Source organism: Nicotiana sylvestris, chromosome 3 (genome assembly GCF_000393655.2).
Source record: "Nicotiana sylvestris chromosome 3, ASM39365v2, whole genome shotgun sequence".
Lineage (NCBI taxonomy): Eukaryota > Viridiplantae > Streptophyta > Magnoliopsida > Solanales > Solanaceae > Nicotiana > Nicotiana sylvestris.
This window is the reverse complement of record NC_091059.1, coordinates 76484150-76502638: the sequence shown is the minus strand read 5'-3', so window position 1 is coordinate 76502638 and position 18489 is coordinate 76484150. Positions and strand designations below refer to the sequence as shown.

Below are 18489 nucleotides of genomic sequence, written 5' to 3'. Positions count from 1 at the left end.
TGAACTAGATGCACTCAATACATTTTCTGTTTGTGTTTGTGAGTGTGAGTGTGGTGCAAAAGTCAAAAGCTTGAAAGCACACCAAGATGAGAGACTATTACAGTTCCTAATGGGACTAAATGACATATTTATCGGGGTAAGGAGTAACATTTTATTGTCATCACCTTTGCCTTCCATTGGACAGGCATACTCTCTTGTGATTCAAGATGAGAAACAGAGGGAAATACATGCTACCCCTGCATACTCAGGGGAATCTGCCTCATTCATTGCTACAAGCCAACCAGGAAATTTCAGAAAACTTAATGAGAACAGGATACAGAGAACAAGTTTTGAATCTAAGAAGTATTTAGGAATTTGTTCCTATTGCAAAAAACCTGGACATAGCATACAGAAGTGCTATAGAATTCATGGGTTCCCAACTGATTTCAAGTTCACAAGGGAGAAAAGATTTCAAGGAAGTGCCCAGGCAAACAAAGCTTCTTTTTCAAATGAAGAAAATGAACAGGGAGCAGAAAATGCATCAGGAGTTCAGAATCTCACCAAGGAAAATGTGGCTGAGCTGCTGCAGCTTCTTCAGCAAGTGAAAGTGGGACAAAACAGTGCAGGAACCTCTGATGTTGCAGCAAATGTGAGCTATGCTGGTATGACCAATTTATTTGAAGACTTAGCCTGTTTAATTCAAATCAATAATGAGTCTTGGATAGTGTATGGTGGAGCAACAGAACATATGTCTTTCAACAAAGATTTTTTTACAGATTTAAAAACCTTGGCTAAACCTCTCATGGTAAAACTCCCAAACTCTTACAAAGTTCAGGTCACTCATTCAGGAACTGTCCCTCTTTTGCCTAATCCGATTCTTAGAAATGTTCTTTACATTCCATCCTTTAAATATAATCTGTTGTCTGTGCACAAGTTGTGCAGACAACTCAAGCAATATGTTTTATTCACACCATTTTCATGTTTTCTTCTACAGGGCCCTTCAGTGAAGAGCCCACTGGAGATTGGTAAAGAGGAAGGGGGGCTCTACATTCTCAGATCCAGTTCACCTAAGTTTAGAAGTGTTTTTATTCCAAAAAGGAATTCTGTTTCCAATCATGGTTTGCATACATATTTTAGATTTTCTGATTCAATTGTAAAAGAAAAGCTGTGGCACTACAGATTAGGCCATATGCCCTTTAGCAATATGAAAAATGTTTCATCAGTTTCTATATCCAAGTGTTCCAAATTCTCCACTCCGTGTGTTATTTGTCCTATGGCAAGGCAGTCCAAACTTCCTTTTCCCTCTAGTTCTATTTCTATCAAGAAGGTGTTTGAGTTAATTTATGTGGATACCTGGGGACCATACAATAGTGCTACATATGATGGCTTTAGGTATTTTCTTACCATTGTTGATGACTTCAGTAGAGGCACATGGACCTACCTATTAACTAACAAATCCAATGCATTCACTATTCTAAAAGGTTTTTTAGCTATGGTAGAAAGACAGTTTAACAGCAAGGTGAAAACTATAAGGTCGGATAATGCTTTTGAATTAGGAAGTGGTAAAGTTCAATCAGAATTTTTTGAGTCACTAGGTATTATTCATCAAACCACTTGTGTGTCCACACCACAACAAAATGGAGTTGTGGAAAGAAAGCACAGGCATCTTTTAGAGACATCCAGAGCCTTATTATACCAATCACACCTGCCTATATCATACTGGGGTGACTGCCTTCTTACAGCAACCTATTTGATCAATAGATTTCCTTCAAGTGTCTTAAAGCTTAAGACTCTTTATGAAGTTCTTTTTTCAAGCAAACCAAAGTACTCTAACCTTAGATGTTTTGGGTGTTTATGTTTTGCTTCTACTGTCTCAAATCAAAGAACTAAGTTTGAACCAAGGGCTATGCCTTGTGTGTTCTTAGGTTATCCTCATGGAAAAAAGGGTTACAAAGTGTTGAACCTCGAGAATTTGAAGCCTTTCATTTCTAGAGATATTGTATTTCATGAAGAGTTTTTTCCATTTGCTTCTATTAAGTCTAGTTCTTCTTCTGAGATTTCTTTACCCACTGCTCCAGCTTCTGCAAGTCATCAGACTGAACCTTTCCCTTTTGCTATCAGACCTCACACTAAAGCTTCCCAAGAGGCTACTGAATCATCAAGTGACTTCTATTCTCCCCCCATTTCTTCAAATCATCCTAGTACACCTAGTGCCTCTATCTCTCCTTCTAGTCTCTCTCCTGATTCTCTAGTAACATCTAGTCAACCACATACATCTGAACCAGTTTTTTCTTCTTTAGCTTCTGATCCTATGATGGATGTTCTTATTAGGAAATCTACCAGACCACACACAACTCCATCTTATCTCAAGGATTTTATCTGTAATGCACTCCAACTCACAGATGTTAGCAACTCTTGCTTTCTCACACCAGTTACGCCTACTTGTATATCCTTTAGTGGATTATCTTCTACCAATCAGCATATGCTAAACACATTGTCCAATATACAAGAACCTACGGACTATTTACAGGCAACACATCACCCAGGGTAGCAAGAAGCAATGAATAAAGAGCTTGAGGCACTTGAACTTAATAAGACTTGGGAAGTGGTTGAATTACCACCCGGGAGGAAAGCTTTACCATGCAAATGGGTGTATAAAGTTAAACACCATTCAGATGGGAGTGTGGAAAGACTAAAGGCAAGATTGGTCATTAGAGGAGACATACAAAAAGAGGGAATAGACTATAATGAAACTTTTTCACCTGTGGTAAAGATGACCACAATCAGATGCATACTAGCCACTGCTGTAAAGAAAGGTTGGGGTCTATACCAGCTCGATGTGAATAACGCTTTCCTATATGGAGATCTAAATGAAGAAGTGTACATGAAATTCCCATCCGGGGTTGTACCTACTTCACCTACTCATGCGTGTAAGTTAAAGAAATCAATTTATGGACTACGACAAGCATCTCGTCAGTGGTATGCTAAACTTACCACTGCTTTGAATTTTAAGGGATTCACTCACTCATTAAACGACTATTCCCTGTTTTTTAAAAGGTCAGCTTCCTCCATTTCTATAGTGGCTATCTACGTGGATGACATGCTCATGACAGGAAATGACAACACAGAACTACATGCTTTGAAAGAATTTCTCAATCAAGAATTCAAAATAAAAGATCTCGGGGACTTACATTTTTTTCTAGGCATGGAAGTTGTCAGAGAAACAGATGGACTCATCCTTTCTCAGCGCAAATTCACTTTAGACCTTCTCCAAGAATTTGATTCTCTCCATTTGTCACATGTTTCTTCTCCACTCGATTCATCTACTCGTTTTTCTGCTCACACAGGAGAACCAGTGCAGGATCCCACCTTATATCGTCATCTGCTTGGCAAACTTAACTATCTCACTCACACCCGACCAGACTTATCATTCACTGTCCAGCACCTCAGTCAGTACATGCAGGACCCTCGACAACTACACCTAGATGCAGCACTCCGTGTGCTTCGCTATCTTCTCAAAGATCCAGGGCTTGGGCTTTTTATGTCTGCTTCCTCCTCATTCAAGCTCCTAGCTTTTTGTGACTCCGATTGGGCCACCTGCCCGGACTCGAGGAAGTCGGTCAGTGGTTTTTACATTTCCCTTGGTACTTCTCCGATCTCTTGGAAATCCAAGAAGCAAACTTCCATCTCGCTCAGTTCAGCAGAAGCAGAATACAGATCTATGCGGCGAGTGGTTGCAGAGCTCACATGGTTGGTTCGTCTTTTTGGGGATTTGTCAATTCCTATTTCTCTTCCAGTCCCTCTTCACTCCGATAGCCAAGCAGCAATTCATATAGCAAAAAAACCCTGTTTTTCAGGAACGGACGAAGCACGTTGAAATCGATTGTCATTTTGTACGCGGCCAATACATTGCTTGGCTGATTTCATTATCCTTTGTTCGATCTTCTGCCCAGTTGGCAGATCTCTTCACCAAACCACTCAACGGACCTCTTCATCATCATCTTTTGGGCAAGTTGGGTGTGTTTTCTACCCCCTCCAACTTTAAGGGGGGTGTTGGAGTCGATGATGGAGTCGATGAAGATGATAGACAAAAGTGAGGCCATTCGGTTTGGGCATGAGGGTTTGAGCAGGTGGTATTTTGGGCCTTGGGCCTAATTGAGACTTGAGGTGGTATTTTGGGCCTTGGGCCTAATTGGGACGTGAGGGTTTGATATTGGGCCTTCTTCAGATTTGAAATCTTATAATCACCCTTCTTCAGCTATTGTAAGAAGATAGTGCACAACACATGTCACTTTTGTATTTTAACTATTTTTCCCATACTCCCCATACCTTTGTATTTTAATTATTTGTTCCATCTTTGTATTTCTTTGATGTGCAATATAGTATGTTTCCCTAGAACATCCCTGCTGTATATAAAGTTGGGGTTTGTACACTTAATACAACACAATTCTGGAATATACAAAAGCAGAAATATTCAATTCATTCTTCATTTCTTTCACCATTACAGTATCCACTTTGGTATTGGAGAAAAGGGAAAACGGCAAATGTTCTGTGGTGCATGAAGGCTTCTCTAATCTTACGTTATGTGGGAAAGAATAAAATGAAGTCGGCATGATTAAAAGAGAAGTTAATTAAGGGTGTGTTTGGTATGAAAGAAAACATTTTCCTTTCTCATGTTTGGTTGGATTAAATATTTTGAAAAATATTTTTCTCATGAACTCATTTTTTTCCAATTGGAGGAAAATGTTTTTCCTATCAAAAGAAGGGAAAATATTTTCCAAAACTCTTTTTTAACCTTCCACACTCTATTTTCTATTCCCACCAACCCACCTCCATCCCCTCTCACCTCCACCCCACCCCACCCCCACCCCAACCCTCCACCCTAAATAGAATTATTATTAATGGTACTTTCTTTTTCATGTTATAGATAGAGTACTTTTTTTTATTTCAACAAATGCGTATTTTTCTTTTCATGATATAAAAAATGTTTTTTTTTCAATTATAACGAAAAAAGTAAAAAAAAAGTATTTTCTTTCATTTCAGAAAAATAATCATGATGTAGAAAAAGTATTTTCTTTCATTTCAACAAAAAAAAGTATTTGTTTTCATGATGTAGAAAAAGTATTTTCTTTCATTTTAATAAAATAAGTACTTTATTTTCATGTTGTAGAAAGTACTAAATCATATAGAAGAAAGTACTTTCTTTTTGAACAAAAAAAAGAGTATTTTCTTTTTAGTTACAGAGCACAAATTTCAACGTTATTTTTGGGTAAAAAAGTAATGCAACACATTAATTCCTTTGGGTTTATGTGAATTTTTAGAAGAATAATTAAATTCTTGAAGAAAATAGAGTCCTAAAAATGTTCGGTATTTGGAAAGGGGGGAGGGGGGAAGGAAGGAGAGCACAAGAAACATGGGGACTTGGGGGAAGGGGGTGAGAAGAGTAGCATAAAAATTATTTCCCTAGAAAATATTTTATAATCTCTAACCAAACACTAGAAAATATTTTTCGGAAATTAATTTTCACTCACTAACCAAACAAGGGAAAATAAGTTGTAAAACCACTCATTTTCCATGAAAATATTTTCTATGAAAACATTTTCCTTCCTACCAAACCCACCCTAAGACTTAAAAAAACAACGGGAAAGAGAAGTTGAAATCAAGGGGCTGCATCACTATCTTCAGCCAAGAGTTTTGTAGAGTCTTTGACACTACTGACTCCAGGCAACAGAAAGAACTTGAGGTTGAAGGTTATGAGAGAATGAACTCTATTTATAGAGTTGTCAAAAGCGTCGTGATCTTTTCCCACTTTAGTTGAACACAACTAGTGGTAAAGTTCTAAACCTATTGATTATTTCTCGAATTACTCCTGAATCAACTCTGCGATCCTCGAGTTAAGTGAGCTTCTGCAATCGCGTAACATTGGTATCAGAGCCCTCGATCCTTGGAATCGTGGCGAAAGACACATACGATCGATTGACAATTCAACTGAAGAACCAGCCGATCAACGCGAATTGATGTAGAAATTGATAGCTGATGTAGGGGCTTTATCTGGTGAAGTTTTGCATCTGAAGCAGTTGGATGGAACATTCCTTGAATTGAAAGAACAAATGACTAATTCAAGGGAACTCCAAAAGGATAAATCGTAATTACTAGATGAAGGTGAACCTTATGAAGGAAGATGTCATCAAGAGAGAAGCCATACAAACTCCAATCATTACCATTCCAATTTTTCTAGGTGGTTTAGGATGGAGTCTTACGGTTTGATATGAGATCATGGTTGTTAAAAATTGAACAATTCTTCTCTATGAAAAAGGTAGTTGCTGAAGAAAAAGTTGAAGTAGCTGCATTACAGTTGGAAGGTGAAGTTATACAATGGCACCTTTCTTTCATGAGGTACCGACAGCACCTACAACCTGCTACTTGGAATGAGTACGTCATGGCATTGGTTGAGAGATTTGGGGCTGATTTTGATGATCCGATGGAAGAAATCAAAAATATCAAACAAACTGATAGTATGAAGGAATATCAAGTTGTTTTTTAGAAGAATCTGAATAGGGTGAGATTATCCCAAGAAAATGCAATTAGCTGCTTCATTGGAGGTCTGAAACACGAACTCAATATTGCAGTAAAGCTCACCAACCCAACCATATTGTCACAGGTGTACAGAACAGCTAGAATGTAGGAGGTTTACCTAGGTGCAACAAAACAAACTTTCTATGCATCAAGACCCACATTCAAGAGATATGTTGGGCCAGGAACTACTGGTAAACCATTATTACCTACTCCTACCCTCAGTAGTTCATCTTATACTAAGGGTGTTAATAGGAGAACATTGAGTTTAGATGAAATGAATGACAAAAGAGCAAGGGGATTATGCTACTTCTGCAATTAGAAGTATGTACCTAGGCATAGATGCAAAAATTTCAAACAGATTTACATATTAGAATTAGAGGAAACAGAGGAAATACAAGATACAGGTGAAGAACAAGAACTATAGTTGCAATATGATAGTTTCAATGCCCTGGATCCATCTCAATCTATAGAACAGATGGAGATTTTCATTCATGCCTTGAATGGCTCCTTAGGTTATAGAATATTGAAAGTGACTGGTTACAATGATAAGAAGGCTTAAGCATTATGATTGATACTGGTAGTTCCCACAACTTTATTGATCCTTACTTGGTCAAACACTTGGGATGTAAGATCATATATACTCAACCTCAAATGGTGGCTACTACTAATGGAAATATGATGGTGGACAAGATGTGTACTATCACTTGGTTGCTGCGAGGAGCTGAGTTTTCACTAGAGTTCTTACTACTGCCCTTAGACTCTTTTGGAGTAGTACTTGGAGTGAAATGGTTGCTAGCACTTGGAGATATCAAAATGAACTTTAGAAAGCTGAGTATGAAATTCTAGTACAAAGCAAGGAAACACCTCCTTAAAGGTGCTGGCAGCCAGATCAAGGTTCAAGAATCTAACAAATTGGTCAAGCACACAGGTAACATTTCTCAACTATGTATGATTCAAGTAGTACCAATGGAAAATACTGAAGAATAGTGGAATGTATTAAAAGCTAAGGAAGAACCAGAAACAAATGCTAGATTAGTGCAACTGTTATCTGAGTATTCTAGCTTGTTTGAGGAACCTACTGAATTACCACCTTCTAAAGGTGTGTTTGATCACGGGATTGTATTACAAGCTAGTACTGAACTGGTGAACAAACGACCCTATAGATATCCCTTAGTTAAGAAGGATATCATTGAAGGGTTGGTACAACATATGCTAGATCAAGGGATCATTCAACCCAGCTATAGTCCCTTTGCATCTCTAGTGGTTCTAGTAGGGAAAAAGGGTAGAACCTGGAGGCTTTGTGTGGATTATACGGACCTAAATAAACACACAGTCAAGAACAAGTTTCCAACCCCTATTGTTGAAGACCTGCTTGATGAATTAGGAGGGTCAAAGTTCTTTGTTAAGATAGACCTAAGATCTGGCTATCACCAACTTAAGATGGCAAATAAGGATGTACCTAAAACTGCATTCATGACTCATTCTGGATATTTTAAATATCTAGTGCTGCTATTTGTCTTTTCAAATGCTCCTGCTACCTTTCAAAGACTGATGAATGCCATCTTTTAGAAGTTCCTTAGAAAGCAGGTGTTGGTTTTCTTTGATGATATATTTATCTACAACAGCAACATGGATGATCATCTGGTGCACTTAAGAGTTGTATTTGTAGAGATGAACAAACACCAGCTCTTTGGAGCAAGTGTTTCTTTAGAGTTTATAGTATTAAATACCTAGGACACTTCATTACAGTAGAAGGTGTATCTACTGACCCTCACAAGATAAAATCTATACAGAACTGGCCTACCCCAACTAACTCAAATGGCTAAGAGGATTTCTAGGTTTAGCAGGCTACTATAGGAGATTTATGAAAGGCTTTGGGGTCATCTGTAAGCCTTTAACTGAACTAACTAAGAAGAATAACTTCAAGTGGTCACCTACAGCTGATGCAGCCTTTGCAGAACTAAAGAAAGCTCTAACTAAGGCACCTGTTCTGGCTTTACCTGATGCTACCAAAACATTCACTGTTGAGACTGATGCAAGTGACTATGGATAGGAGCAGTGCTTATACAAGAAGGGCATCCTATAGCCTTTATCGGTAAGGCTCTATCACCTAGACATGCTTCATTATTTGCCTATGATTGGGAATTACCGTCTATTGTGTATGTTGTCTATAAATGATCGCAGTATTTGTTGGGACAAAGGTTTTTCATAAAAACTGATCAAGTCTCTAAAGTTTCTTATGGAACATAAACTTCACACCAATTCTCAGCTGTTATGGTTAACTAAGTTGATGCCTTTTGATTACACTATAGAGTACAAAAAAGGAGTTGAAAATGAAGTGGTTGATGCCCTTTCAAGAGTAACTAGAGTAGCATTGTTAGCACTCACATTGTCACCTCACAATAATGATTTGCTCCATTCTATTGTTGATGGTTGGAACTCAGACCAAGAGCTTCGACAGTTGATCGAGGAGCTTCAAGTTGATCTTACCAAGCATAAGTAATTCTCTTGAATGCATGGTCAGCTAAGGAGGAAAGGGAAACTGGTGGTTGGCAAGGTACCAGAACTAAGGAAAGAAATAATAATAACATGGCATGCTGGTCCTCAAGGAGGTCATTCAGGAGTAGAAGCTACATTGAAAAGGTTAGTGACACTGTTCTATTGGAAGAATATGAGGGCATAGGTTAAGGAGTTTGTCCGGAAGTGTGATATTTGCCAACGGAATAAACCAGATCTAGCTGCATCTGTTACAACCATTGCCTATTCCATATGTGGTATGGTCACATATTAGCATGGACTTTATTGATTGATTACCTAAGTCAAATGGATGTGAAATAATTTTAGTGGTAGTTCACAGGTCGAGCAAGTAAGGCCATTTTATTCAATTGAAGCATCCCTACACTGCCCAATATGTTTCAAAGGTTTTCCTAGACACAGTAGTAAAACAACATGGGATGCATGATGCCATCACTAGTGACAGAGATGCTATTTCTTGAGTTGTTTCTGGCAAGAACTCTTCACTCTACAAAGGGTACAATTTCACACTTCTTCAGCATATCATCCTCAGTCTGATGGCCAAACTAAGGTGCTGAACAGGAGCCTTGAGACATACTTAAGGTGCTACTGCAATGAGGATGCTACTAATTGGTATTCATGCTTGCCTATGCCTGAATACTGGTACAACACTTCCTTCCTCTCAGCTATACAAACTACTCCCTATAAGGCATTGTATGGTAGACCTCCACCATTACATTTGCCCTATCTTCTAGGGGAATCATCTTCTACTGAAGTTAAAAATACACTAATCAATAAGGAATTGAAAATCCAGCTGCTCAAGTATCATTTGAGAAGGGCACAAGTCAGAATGAAGTAATAGGCAGACTCTCATAGAAGTGACAGACAATTTGTAGTGGGAGACAGAGTTTATTTGAAGGTTCATCCCTATAAGCAAGTAACAATTTAACATTATTCATCTCACAAGCTAGCTGTCAAGTATTATGGGCCCTTTCAGATCATCAAAAGGATATGTCCAGTTGCCTATACCTTTTTGTTACCTATTGGTGTAAGGATTCACCCCACAGTTCATGTGTCCTTATTAAAAAAATGTTATAAAGTTCCCTACCAAATTTCTTATCATCCTGTCATTGGCTTAGCAAGTCCTTATTTCCCCGACCCTGAGCTTGTTTTACAAAGAATAATGATCAAAAGAGGCAACAAGGCTGTGGCATAGGTTTTAATTAAATGGCATGGACTGCTTGTTGATGCAGCTACATGGGAGCTAGTTACTGTATTGCAGATAAGGTTTCCCGCATTCGATACTTGTGGACAAGGATCTTCTATTGGAGGGGAGTACTGATACACAATTATTAGAAAGGGAATGGAGTCCAGAAAAAGAGGCAAATTAAGTCAGTTATCACAGTTAGTTAGGAATTCAAAAAAGTAGTTAGAGTTAGTTGGGAGTTTGACAATAACTAACTTCTGTTAGCTGAAGGAATCTGTTAGGGAAGCTCTTGATTTTTCATTCAATGTAATAGATATAAATATAGTGTATTACACAAATTACAGACATGAATAATAATACAATTCCTATTCTACTTCTCCTCTCTTCTTCTTCCTTCTTCTCTACACTCATCTTACGCTTGATTTCTCGAACTACTCCTCAATCAATTCAATGATCCTCAAGTTAAGTGAGCTCCTGCAATTGCGTAACATATGGTTCCGATGTATAGTATGTTAGGATTCTGAGTCTTGATAGTAAATGACTCGATATTTTCCTTGTGCTCTTTCCTTCAGGCTTTCCACTACCGACATGGGAAGGCTGACCTCTTCAGTAAGGTGTAAGTTTCTTTGATTCTACTAAACCTTCATTAGATCTACTGCAACATTTTAATGTCAAAATTAATGTTGCATAATATCGTGGGTTAACTAGCACACAATCGTACACAAAGCAAATAGAGAAGAAAAATCAACACAAGGATTTAACGAGGTTCGGCTAAGACTAATCCTCGGGGCAAAAGCAGAGAGAGTTTTTCACTATGAATGAGAAGAAAATCACAATACAATCTATAGAATCCCAACTACAACCCCTATATATAGATCCCAAAAGGTCCCAAACATATATGAGAAATGTTTTCCAATTTGACAAGGACTATAGGTTTTCCTTTCCCAAATCTATTAGGACAATGGATTTTCTTAAACCTATAGGGACTATGGGTTTCCTAAAAATACAAGGAAATAATTCAAGCCACAAATAAAAAAGCTTCCCCTTAGCTTGAATTCTCTTCATCAACATGACCAACATCTCTCTACCTTGCCCTCAGCCCTCGCAAGGGCTCTATTGATTGTCGCACGCATCAACCAAGTATAGGCAATGCCTAAACTTGTTAAGAGACTCAATCTCTTTAGCCATAGCACTAATCCATCAATTTGGTTATTTACTCTGAATAGCTTTTGAGTAGCTATAACACTCAAATGCATCAACGGTCTCTGCAACTACCAAAGCAAATCCTACTAGATTCGTATATCCAAGAAGATTCCCATCAACTACGTTTGCAAACCTTTGTGGTGGATTGATCACTCTCTTCTCTCTACCTGTTGCAATGTTATAGGGTTGTTGCGCAGGTGCATCAACATTATCGTCTTGATCAATATTTTGCACCTCCTCTACTTCCTTTACTTTAGAACTACTGGGCTGAGCTAGTGGAGATTCATTCTCTAGCTCTATGCGGTCACTGACACTACGATCTATTTATGCTACTACCTTCTCCCTATGACTGTCCAGTGAGGCAGATTCATTGAATGCTACATCCCTACTGATAATTAGCCCTAGAGTCTTTTGATCTGTGCACCACAACCTATAACCTTTCACTCCAGTTCCATACCCTAGAAATATGCACTTCTTTGCTCTTGGCTCAAGTTTTCCATCCCTCACATAAGCATAAGAAGGACAACCAAATATCCTTAAATTTGAATAATCAGCAGGCGAACCGGACCATACCTCAAAAGAAGTTTTGAACTCAATAGCTGTGGATGGAGATCTATTGACCAAATAACAAGTTGTATTGATTGCTTCAGCGGGAAAATCTTTGCTAACACATGAGTGTGAAAGCATGCTTCGTGCCCTATCACAAAGTGTTCTATTCATATGTTCTGTAACACTTTTTGTTGTGGTGTTCCGACACAAGTGCGGTGTCTCACTATGCCCTCCCTGCTGCAGAAACTATCGAACTCAGAATTGCAAAATTCCAACCCATTGTCAGTTCAAAGACGCTTAACTTTTCTTTCTGTCTGCCTCCCAACCATCGTCTTCCATTTAACAAATGTCGAAAATGCCTCATCTTTTGTTTTCAAAAAATACACCCATACCATCCTTAAGTAATCATCAATCAAAGTCATAAAATACCTGGCACCACTCTTGGAGGGAACTCTGTTTGGACCCCACAAGTCAGAGTGTATATAATCTAACTTGCCTTTGGTCTTGTGCTCGGCCTTCTTGATGAACTTTACCCTTGTCTGTTTACCAAACACACAATGCTCATAAAAATTCAAAACTTGATTTTTGTACCCATTCAGCAAATTCTGCTTACTCAACAAAGACAATCCATTATCACTCATATGGCCAAGTCGCAAGTGCCACAATTGAGATTGATTCAGATCACTTTTCCCAGAAGCTACAGCAGCTTCCCCTTCAACTACAATGGCCTGAAGATGATACAATTTAGAATGTAGTTTACCCTTCATGAGTATCATGGAGCCTTTACACACTTTAAGTATTCCATTCTCAGAGTGAAATTTATACCCTTGATCATCCAAAGTCAAAAGAGAAATTAAATTTCTCTTTATTCGAGGAACATGCCAACACTCAATGTTTCTAATAATTCCGTCGAACATTCTCAATTTGATGTTACCAACCCCCTCTACTGGTAATGGATTATCATCTCACATATAGACAGTCTCACTCATTTGTTTGTAAATTGCAAACCAATTCTTGTGTGGACACATGTGGAAAGTAGCACCAGAATCAAGAACCCAAGAATTTTGCCCATGACTAGAACTCACAGCACAAACTTCCCCTACATAGTCACTATCATCATAATTATTGTCAGTGTCAACAATATTTGCCGAATTATCTACTTTCTGCTTCCTTCTTTTCTCCTTCAGCTTAGGACAATCTCTCTTGTAGTGACCTTGCTCCACACACTCATAATAGTGTTGCTTCCTTTCTCTAGACTTTGATCTTGCAGTTGACTTTTTCTATTAAAGTCCTTTTGTTGTGGTCTTCCTCTAATCACATGACCCTCGCCCTCAATTCTGTTGTCTGGAAAGCTCTTGTTCAACTCTTTAGATTTTAGTGCATTATTAACATCTTCTAGTGAAATGATGTCTTTCCCATATAGCAGTGTATCAGCAAAAGTATCATAAGGTTGTGGTAAAGAACATAACACAATCAAGGCCTCATCCTCACTCTCAATTTTGATATCCACATTCTTCAGGTCCATTATAATTGAATTAAACTCATCAAGGTGAGTTTTAACAGGTGTACCTTCATTCATATGGATATTGTATAACCTCTTTTTCAGGTAGAGGCGGTTTGTCAGCGATTTCTTAGAATACAGATCTTCCATATTCTTCCATGTCGTTGCTGCAGAAGTTTCTTCAGCAATTTCCTGAAGAACTCTATCGGTAACGCTCATGAAGATCGCACTCAAAGCCCTCTCCTTTAGGTCTTCCTTCTTTGTCTCTTTCATATCTTCAGGAAAATCCTCATCAATTGCTTTCCATAATCCTTGTAACACCAGGGACGATTTCATCCAAATGTTCCATAGACTGAAACTAGAACCTCCGTCAAATTTCTCTACTTCGTACTTTGTTAAAGATGATGAAGACATCTTAACCCTATATTATATGTAGAAACCCGAACCTTGCTCTGATACAAATTGTTGCATAATATCGTGGGTTAACTAGCACATGATCACACACAAAGCAAATAGAGAAGAAAAATTAATACATGGATTTAACGAGGTTTGGCTAAGCCTAATCCTCGGGGCAAAAGTAGAGAGAGTTTTATACTATGAATGAGAAGAAAAGCACAATACAATCTATAGAATCCCCAACTACAACCCCTATATATAGATCCCAAAAGGTCCAAAACATATATGAGAAAGGTTTACCAATTTGACAAGGACTATAGGTTTTCCTTTCCCAAATCTATTAGGACAATAGGTTTTCCTAAACCTATAGGGACTATGAGTTTCCTAAAAATACAAGGAAATAATTCAAGCCACAAATAACAATTAATGTTAGCACTTGCATGAGCAATCAAATCAAAGTTGTGCAAATTACTTTCACTTTGTTCTTGCTAGTTTCTACAGTATTAAAGTCATTATCATTCCATGTTTTCTCTTTTTCGCATTAATGGTATTGTTATCTGAAGTAACAGTGGGAAAAGCTACTGCAGAAAGCATGTTCTTCTTTTGTTTTATCTGTGGTATTGAGGTCCTTCATTTAAGCAGAAATCTAAACAAAGATGACTTTTCAACAAGTTTTTTATTAGACTGACTTTTCAAAAGCCTATGCTCAACATTTTTGTAGGACGTTTCATTTTTGTTATGTTTGGATTCAATGATTGCTATGACACATTGGCCTGATTGGTTTTTGGTTTAATTTGATAATGTTCATCATACTATATATGGATAGCTCCATTCCTCAGCTTCTTGCTCGCTGACATCTTTGTAAGAATATTCTGTGCTATAAAACTAACTTTCTGAATTATTTCCTTTTACAAAATAGAGAAATTAATACAGAATTGAATGGTGTTCTACCACATTAATCTAATTAAAGTTCATATGTAGACAATTTTTATTAAAACTCAATCTTTTATAGTGAAATAAATTAATTTTTTTGTAACAACAGAAATAATGACATAAAAAATAAGATAAAAGAAAATAAATATTCAAAAAAAATGATATAAAGATCTAAAAATAAGAAATAAAAGATGACAACAAATTTCTTCTTATGTTCCATCTTTGTTGAATATAAAAGATTTAAAAGTTAATCTCATCGATTTCAAATATATATATATATATATATATATATATATATATATATATATATATATATATATATTTTCAACTCAAATACATAGATTATAAGATTAGGATATCTTCTATTATTATTTTTTTAATTTACATTATGTGTCGTTTTTAAAAAATCACTATTACTAACAAACTGATATGATATTCGAATTTGAATTGGAATGCAATTGAGTAGATTATATTGAGGTTAAGCCAAGTATGGTGTCGAAAAATAAACTACTTGACAATTTTAAGACAATATATGCAATATTTTATAATAATAATCAACTAATTTAACATTTAATGATTCAAAGAACAAAATTTTTGTATATACAGGGTATTAAAAATTCAAATTATGGGGCTAGAGATATCAGTAAGCTTAAAGTGGAGTCATACTGAAATAAACCCGGCCAAATAATCATTTAAATTTTTAGATAGCCGATTAAAGTGAATTTTAAATTAAGGATAATATCTTTACTTGCATCATTATAAAGATAATCATTATTATAATATTTATAAAGTTTTAGAAATTGAAATTTCAAAATAAAAATATTTTTTGAAAGATAAAATCATATCAAATAAGAGTTCAAGTCATAGTATAAGAGTCACGTCGTAATCAAAGAATCATTTATATCGTGCCAAACTTTGTGCTTTGCCATAAATATGAGTTATTATTTTACTTTGTGGCTATTTTTAGGTTCCAATGACAATTATGAGAATAGTGCAAAAATAAAATTATCACTACGAGAAATGAGAAAATGTTAGTCTTTTTTCATGTAGTGTTTCTTAATTAATATCTGACGATTATCTATAATTATTTAGAAGGTTTAAATGTTAAAGTTATTTATATATAATTCAAATATCTATCACGACCCGGATTTTCCACCCTCGGGAGACGTGATGGCGCCTACTCGTGAAAGCTAGGCAAGCTAAGTATTATAGATTCACTAACTCATTTATTTAGCCCTTTTTAACAGTTTAAAACAACATACAATCAATAGTGAAGTATTAACAATAAATAAAGACATGCGGAAGAGGTAATCTGATAACTTAGCCAAACACAAGTGCGGCAATACCAAGTACATCTCTACCCGGAACCGATGTCACAATATCACAGACCGTCTATGAATACTACAAACAATTACCTGGAAAGAAAGATATAATCTGTCTCTGAAGTAAATGAAAACAGAATATAAAGATAGAGGAGAACGTCGGGGCCCGCGGACGCTTGTAGGACTACCTCGGAATCTCTGATTGGACTGAATGCAGCCACCCAAAGCTACGGTCCAAAAGTTGCCGCTCCAGGATCTCCACACAGTACAAAGTGTAGTATCAGCACAACCGACCCCATGTGCTGGTAAGTGCCTGGCCTAACCCCGGCGAAGTAGTGACGAGGCTAGGACCAGACGACCAAATAAACCTGTGCAGTTATATCATATGCAGCGGAAAATAAAACAGAAATAGACAATTAAAGATATGAGGGGGACATGTTGCGGGTAATATCATTTACCGATAGTAATTTAAGAGAAAATCATAAAGAACAATTTAAAGTTTACAGCAAAAGAATAAGGAAATCGTAACCAATCAATAAACACTTTTATTGTCTATTGTTGCGGCGCGCAACCGGATCCAAATCATAAAAATATTGTTGCGGCGTGCAACCCGATCCATAGCATTTATTACTGTTGCGGCATGCAACCCGATCCAATTATATTATTATTGCGGCGTGCAACCGATCCAAATATGCAGTTCAATATCAATCACAAAGAGAGTCCCAACAAGGGAACAATAAAGAAATAGCACTATCCCGGCAAGGGAATCGACAATATAAGTAAATACGTCCCGGCAAGGGAAAATTAGCTATAACCAAACTTGTTCCAACATCTAGCTTCACAAAAGAAACCTCAACTAGCACCAATACCCAACCATAAGCAATTCCCACGAGAACAATCATAATCCTTGCTCAACACAGAGAATCAACAACTTATGCATTCGTAGTACTTATTAAGAACACCACAATTTCAATTTAAGACTCACGGTCATGCTTGACACCAACGTATAGATACTCGTCACCATGCCTATACGTCGTACTCAACAAGTAACACGTAGCAAATAGGACACAACTCCTAATCCCTCAAGCTAAGGTTAGAACAAACATTTACCTTGAACTTCCACGGCCAACTCAAGCCTCAAACACCGCTTTTCCTTTACAATTCGCCTCCAAACAACTCGTATATAGTCCAAATTGATTTAACAACATCAATAAATGCTAAAGAATTCATATCCAATGCTCAATTATAGGTTTTCTATCATTTTCTCCAAAAAGTCAAAAATTGACCTCGGGTCCGCTTGGTCAAAACTCGAGGTTCGGACCAAAACTCGATCACCCATTCACACACAAGCCCAAATATACAATTAGTTTCGAAATTCAACCCCAAAACGAGGTCTAAATCCCAATTTATCAAAAAGCCCTAACTTTACCCAAATTCCTAATTTCTACCATAAAACCCTAGCTTTTATGATGAAAATTGATGAAATGCAATGGGAAATCGAAAGAAAAAGGTTTAGAATCATTTACCACTGTTTTGGGGAAGAAATTGTTTTTTGAAAATCGCCTCAATGCTCCCAAATTTCGAAAATATGAAGTAAATGGGTTCTGCCCGTTTTTGCTTTTGTTTTAAAATCACTGGGCAGACCTTCATCGCTTTCGCGATGGGTCTATCGTGTTCGCGATGGGTCTATCGCGTTCATGATCACAGGCTCGCGTTCGCGGAGCTTCAGCCCACAGAGCCTTCGTGTTCACGGTCGGGTGGCCGCGTTCGCGTAGAGAAAAGTCCTTCTCCCCCTACCCAGGCCCAAAGGCCTTCGCGTTCGCGATAGCAGGTCCGTGTTCACGAAGGGAAACACCCCCCAAAACTTTGCGTTTGCGTAGAAGGAAGGACTCTCGCGAACGCGAAGAACAACACACCAGAACACCAGAAACTGAAAACCTACAACTTTTTCTAAGTTTAAAACCTTCCGAAACCTATCCGAAACTCATCCGAGCCCTTGGGGCTCCAAACCAAATATGCATAATAACTCAAAAACATCATATGAACTTATGCCAAAATAACATCTTTAACAATGGATTTAGCATAGAAATCTAAGAAAAACCTCAAAACTTTCAAAGTATCATTTTTTACAACTACGGGTCCAAATCACATCAAACGATTTCCGTTTCTTACCAAATTTCACAGGCTCGACTTAAACCACATATAAGACCTTTACCGGATACCGGAACCAAAATACGGGCCCGATACCATTAAATTTTAAACACGTTTTATTTCCAAAAACCCATAAATATTCCAGAAAATAATTTTCT

The 18489-nt window shown here is 37.3% G+C and overlaps 1 protein-coding gene across 1 annotated transcript; it reads right to left on the bottom strand.

Annotated features, from left to right (window-relative positions):
• Positions 1–12315: 12315 nt before the first annotated feature.
• Positions 12316–12945, bottom strand: LOC138887553 (uncharacterized mitochondrial protein AtMg00300-like). Its single transcript, XM_070169311.1, has one exon. It carries the CDS (start codon positions 12943–12945, stop codon positions 12316–12318), a length of 630 nt encoding a protein of 209 aa, XP_070025412.1.
• Between the last annotated feature and the right edge of the window lie 5544 nt (positions 12946–18489).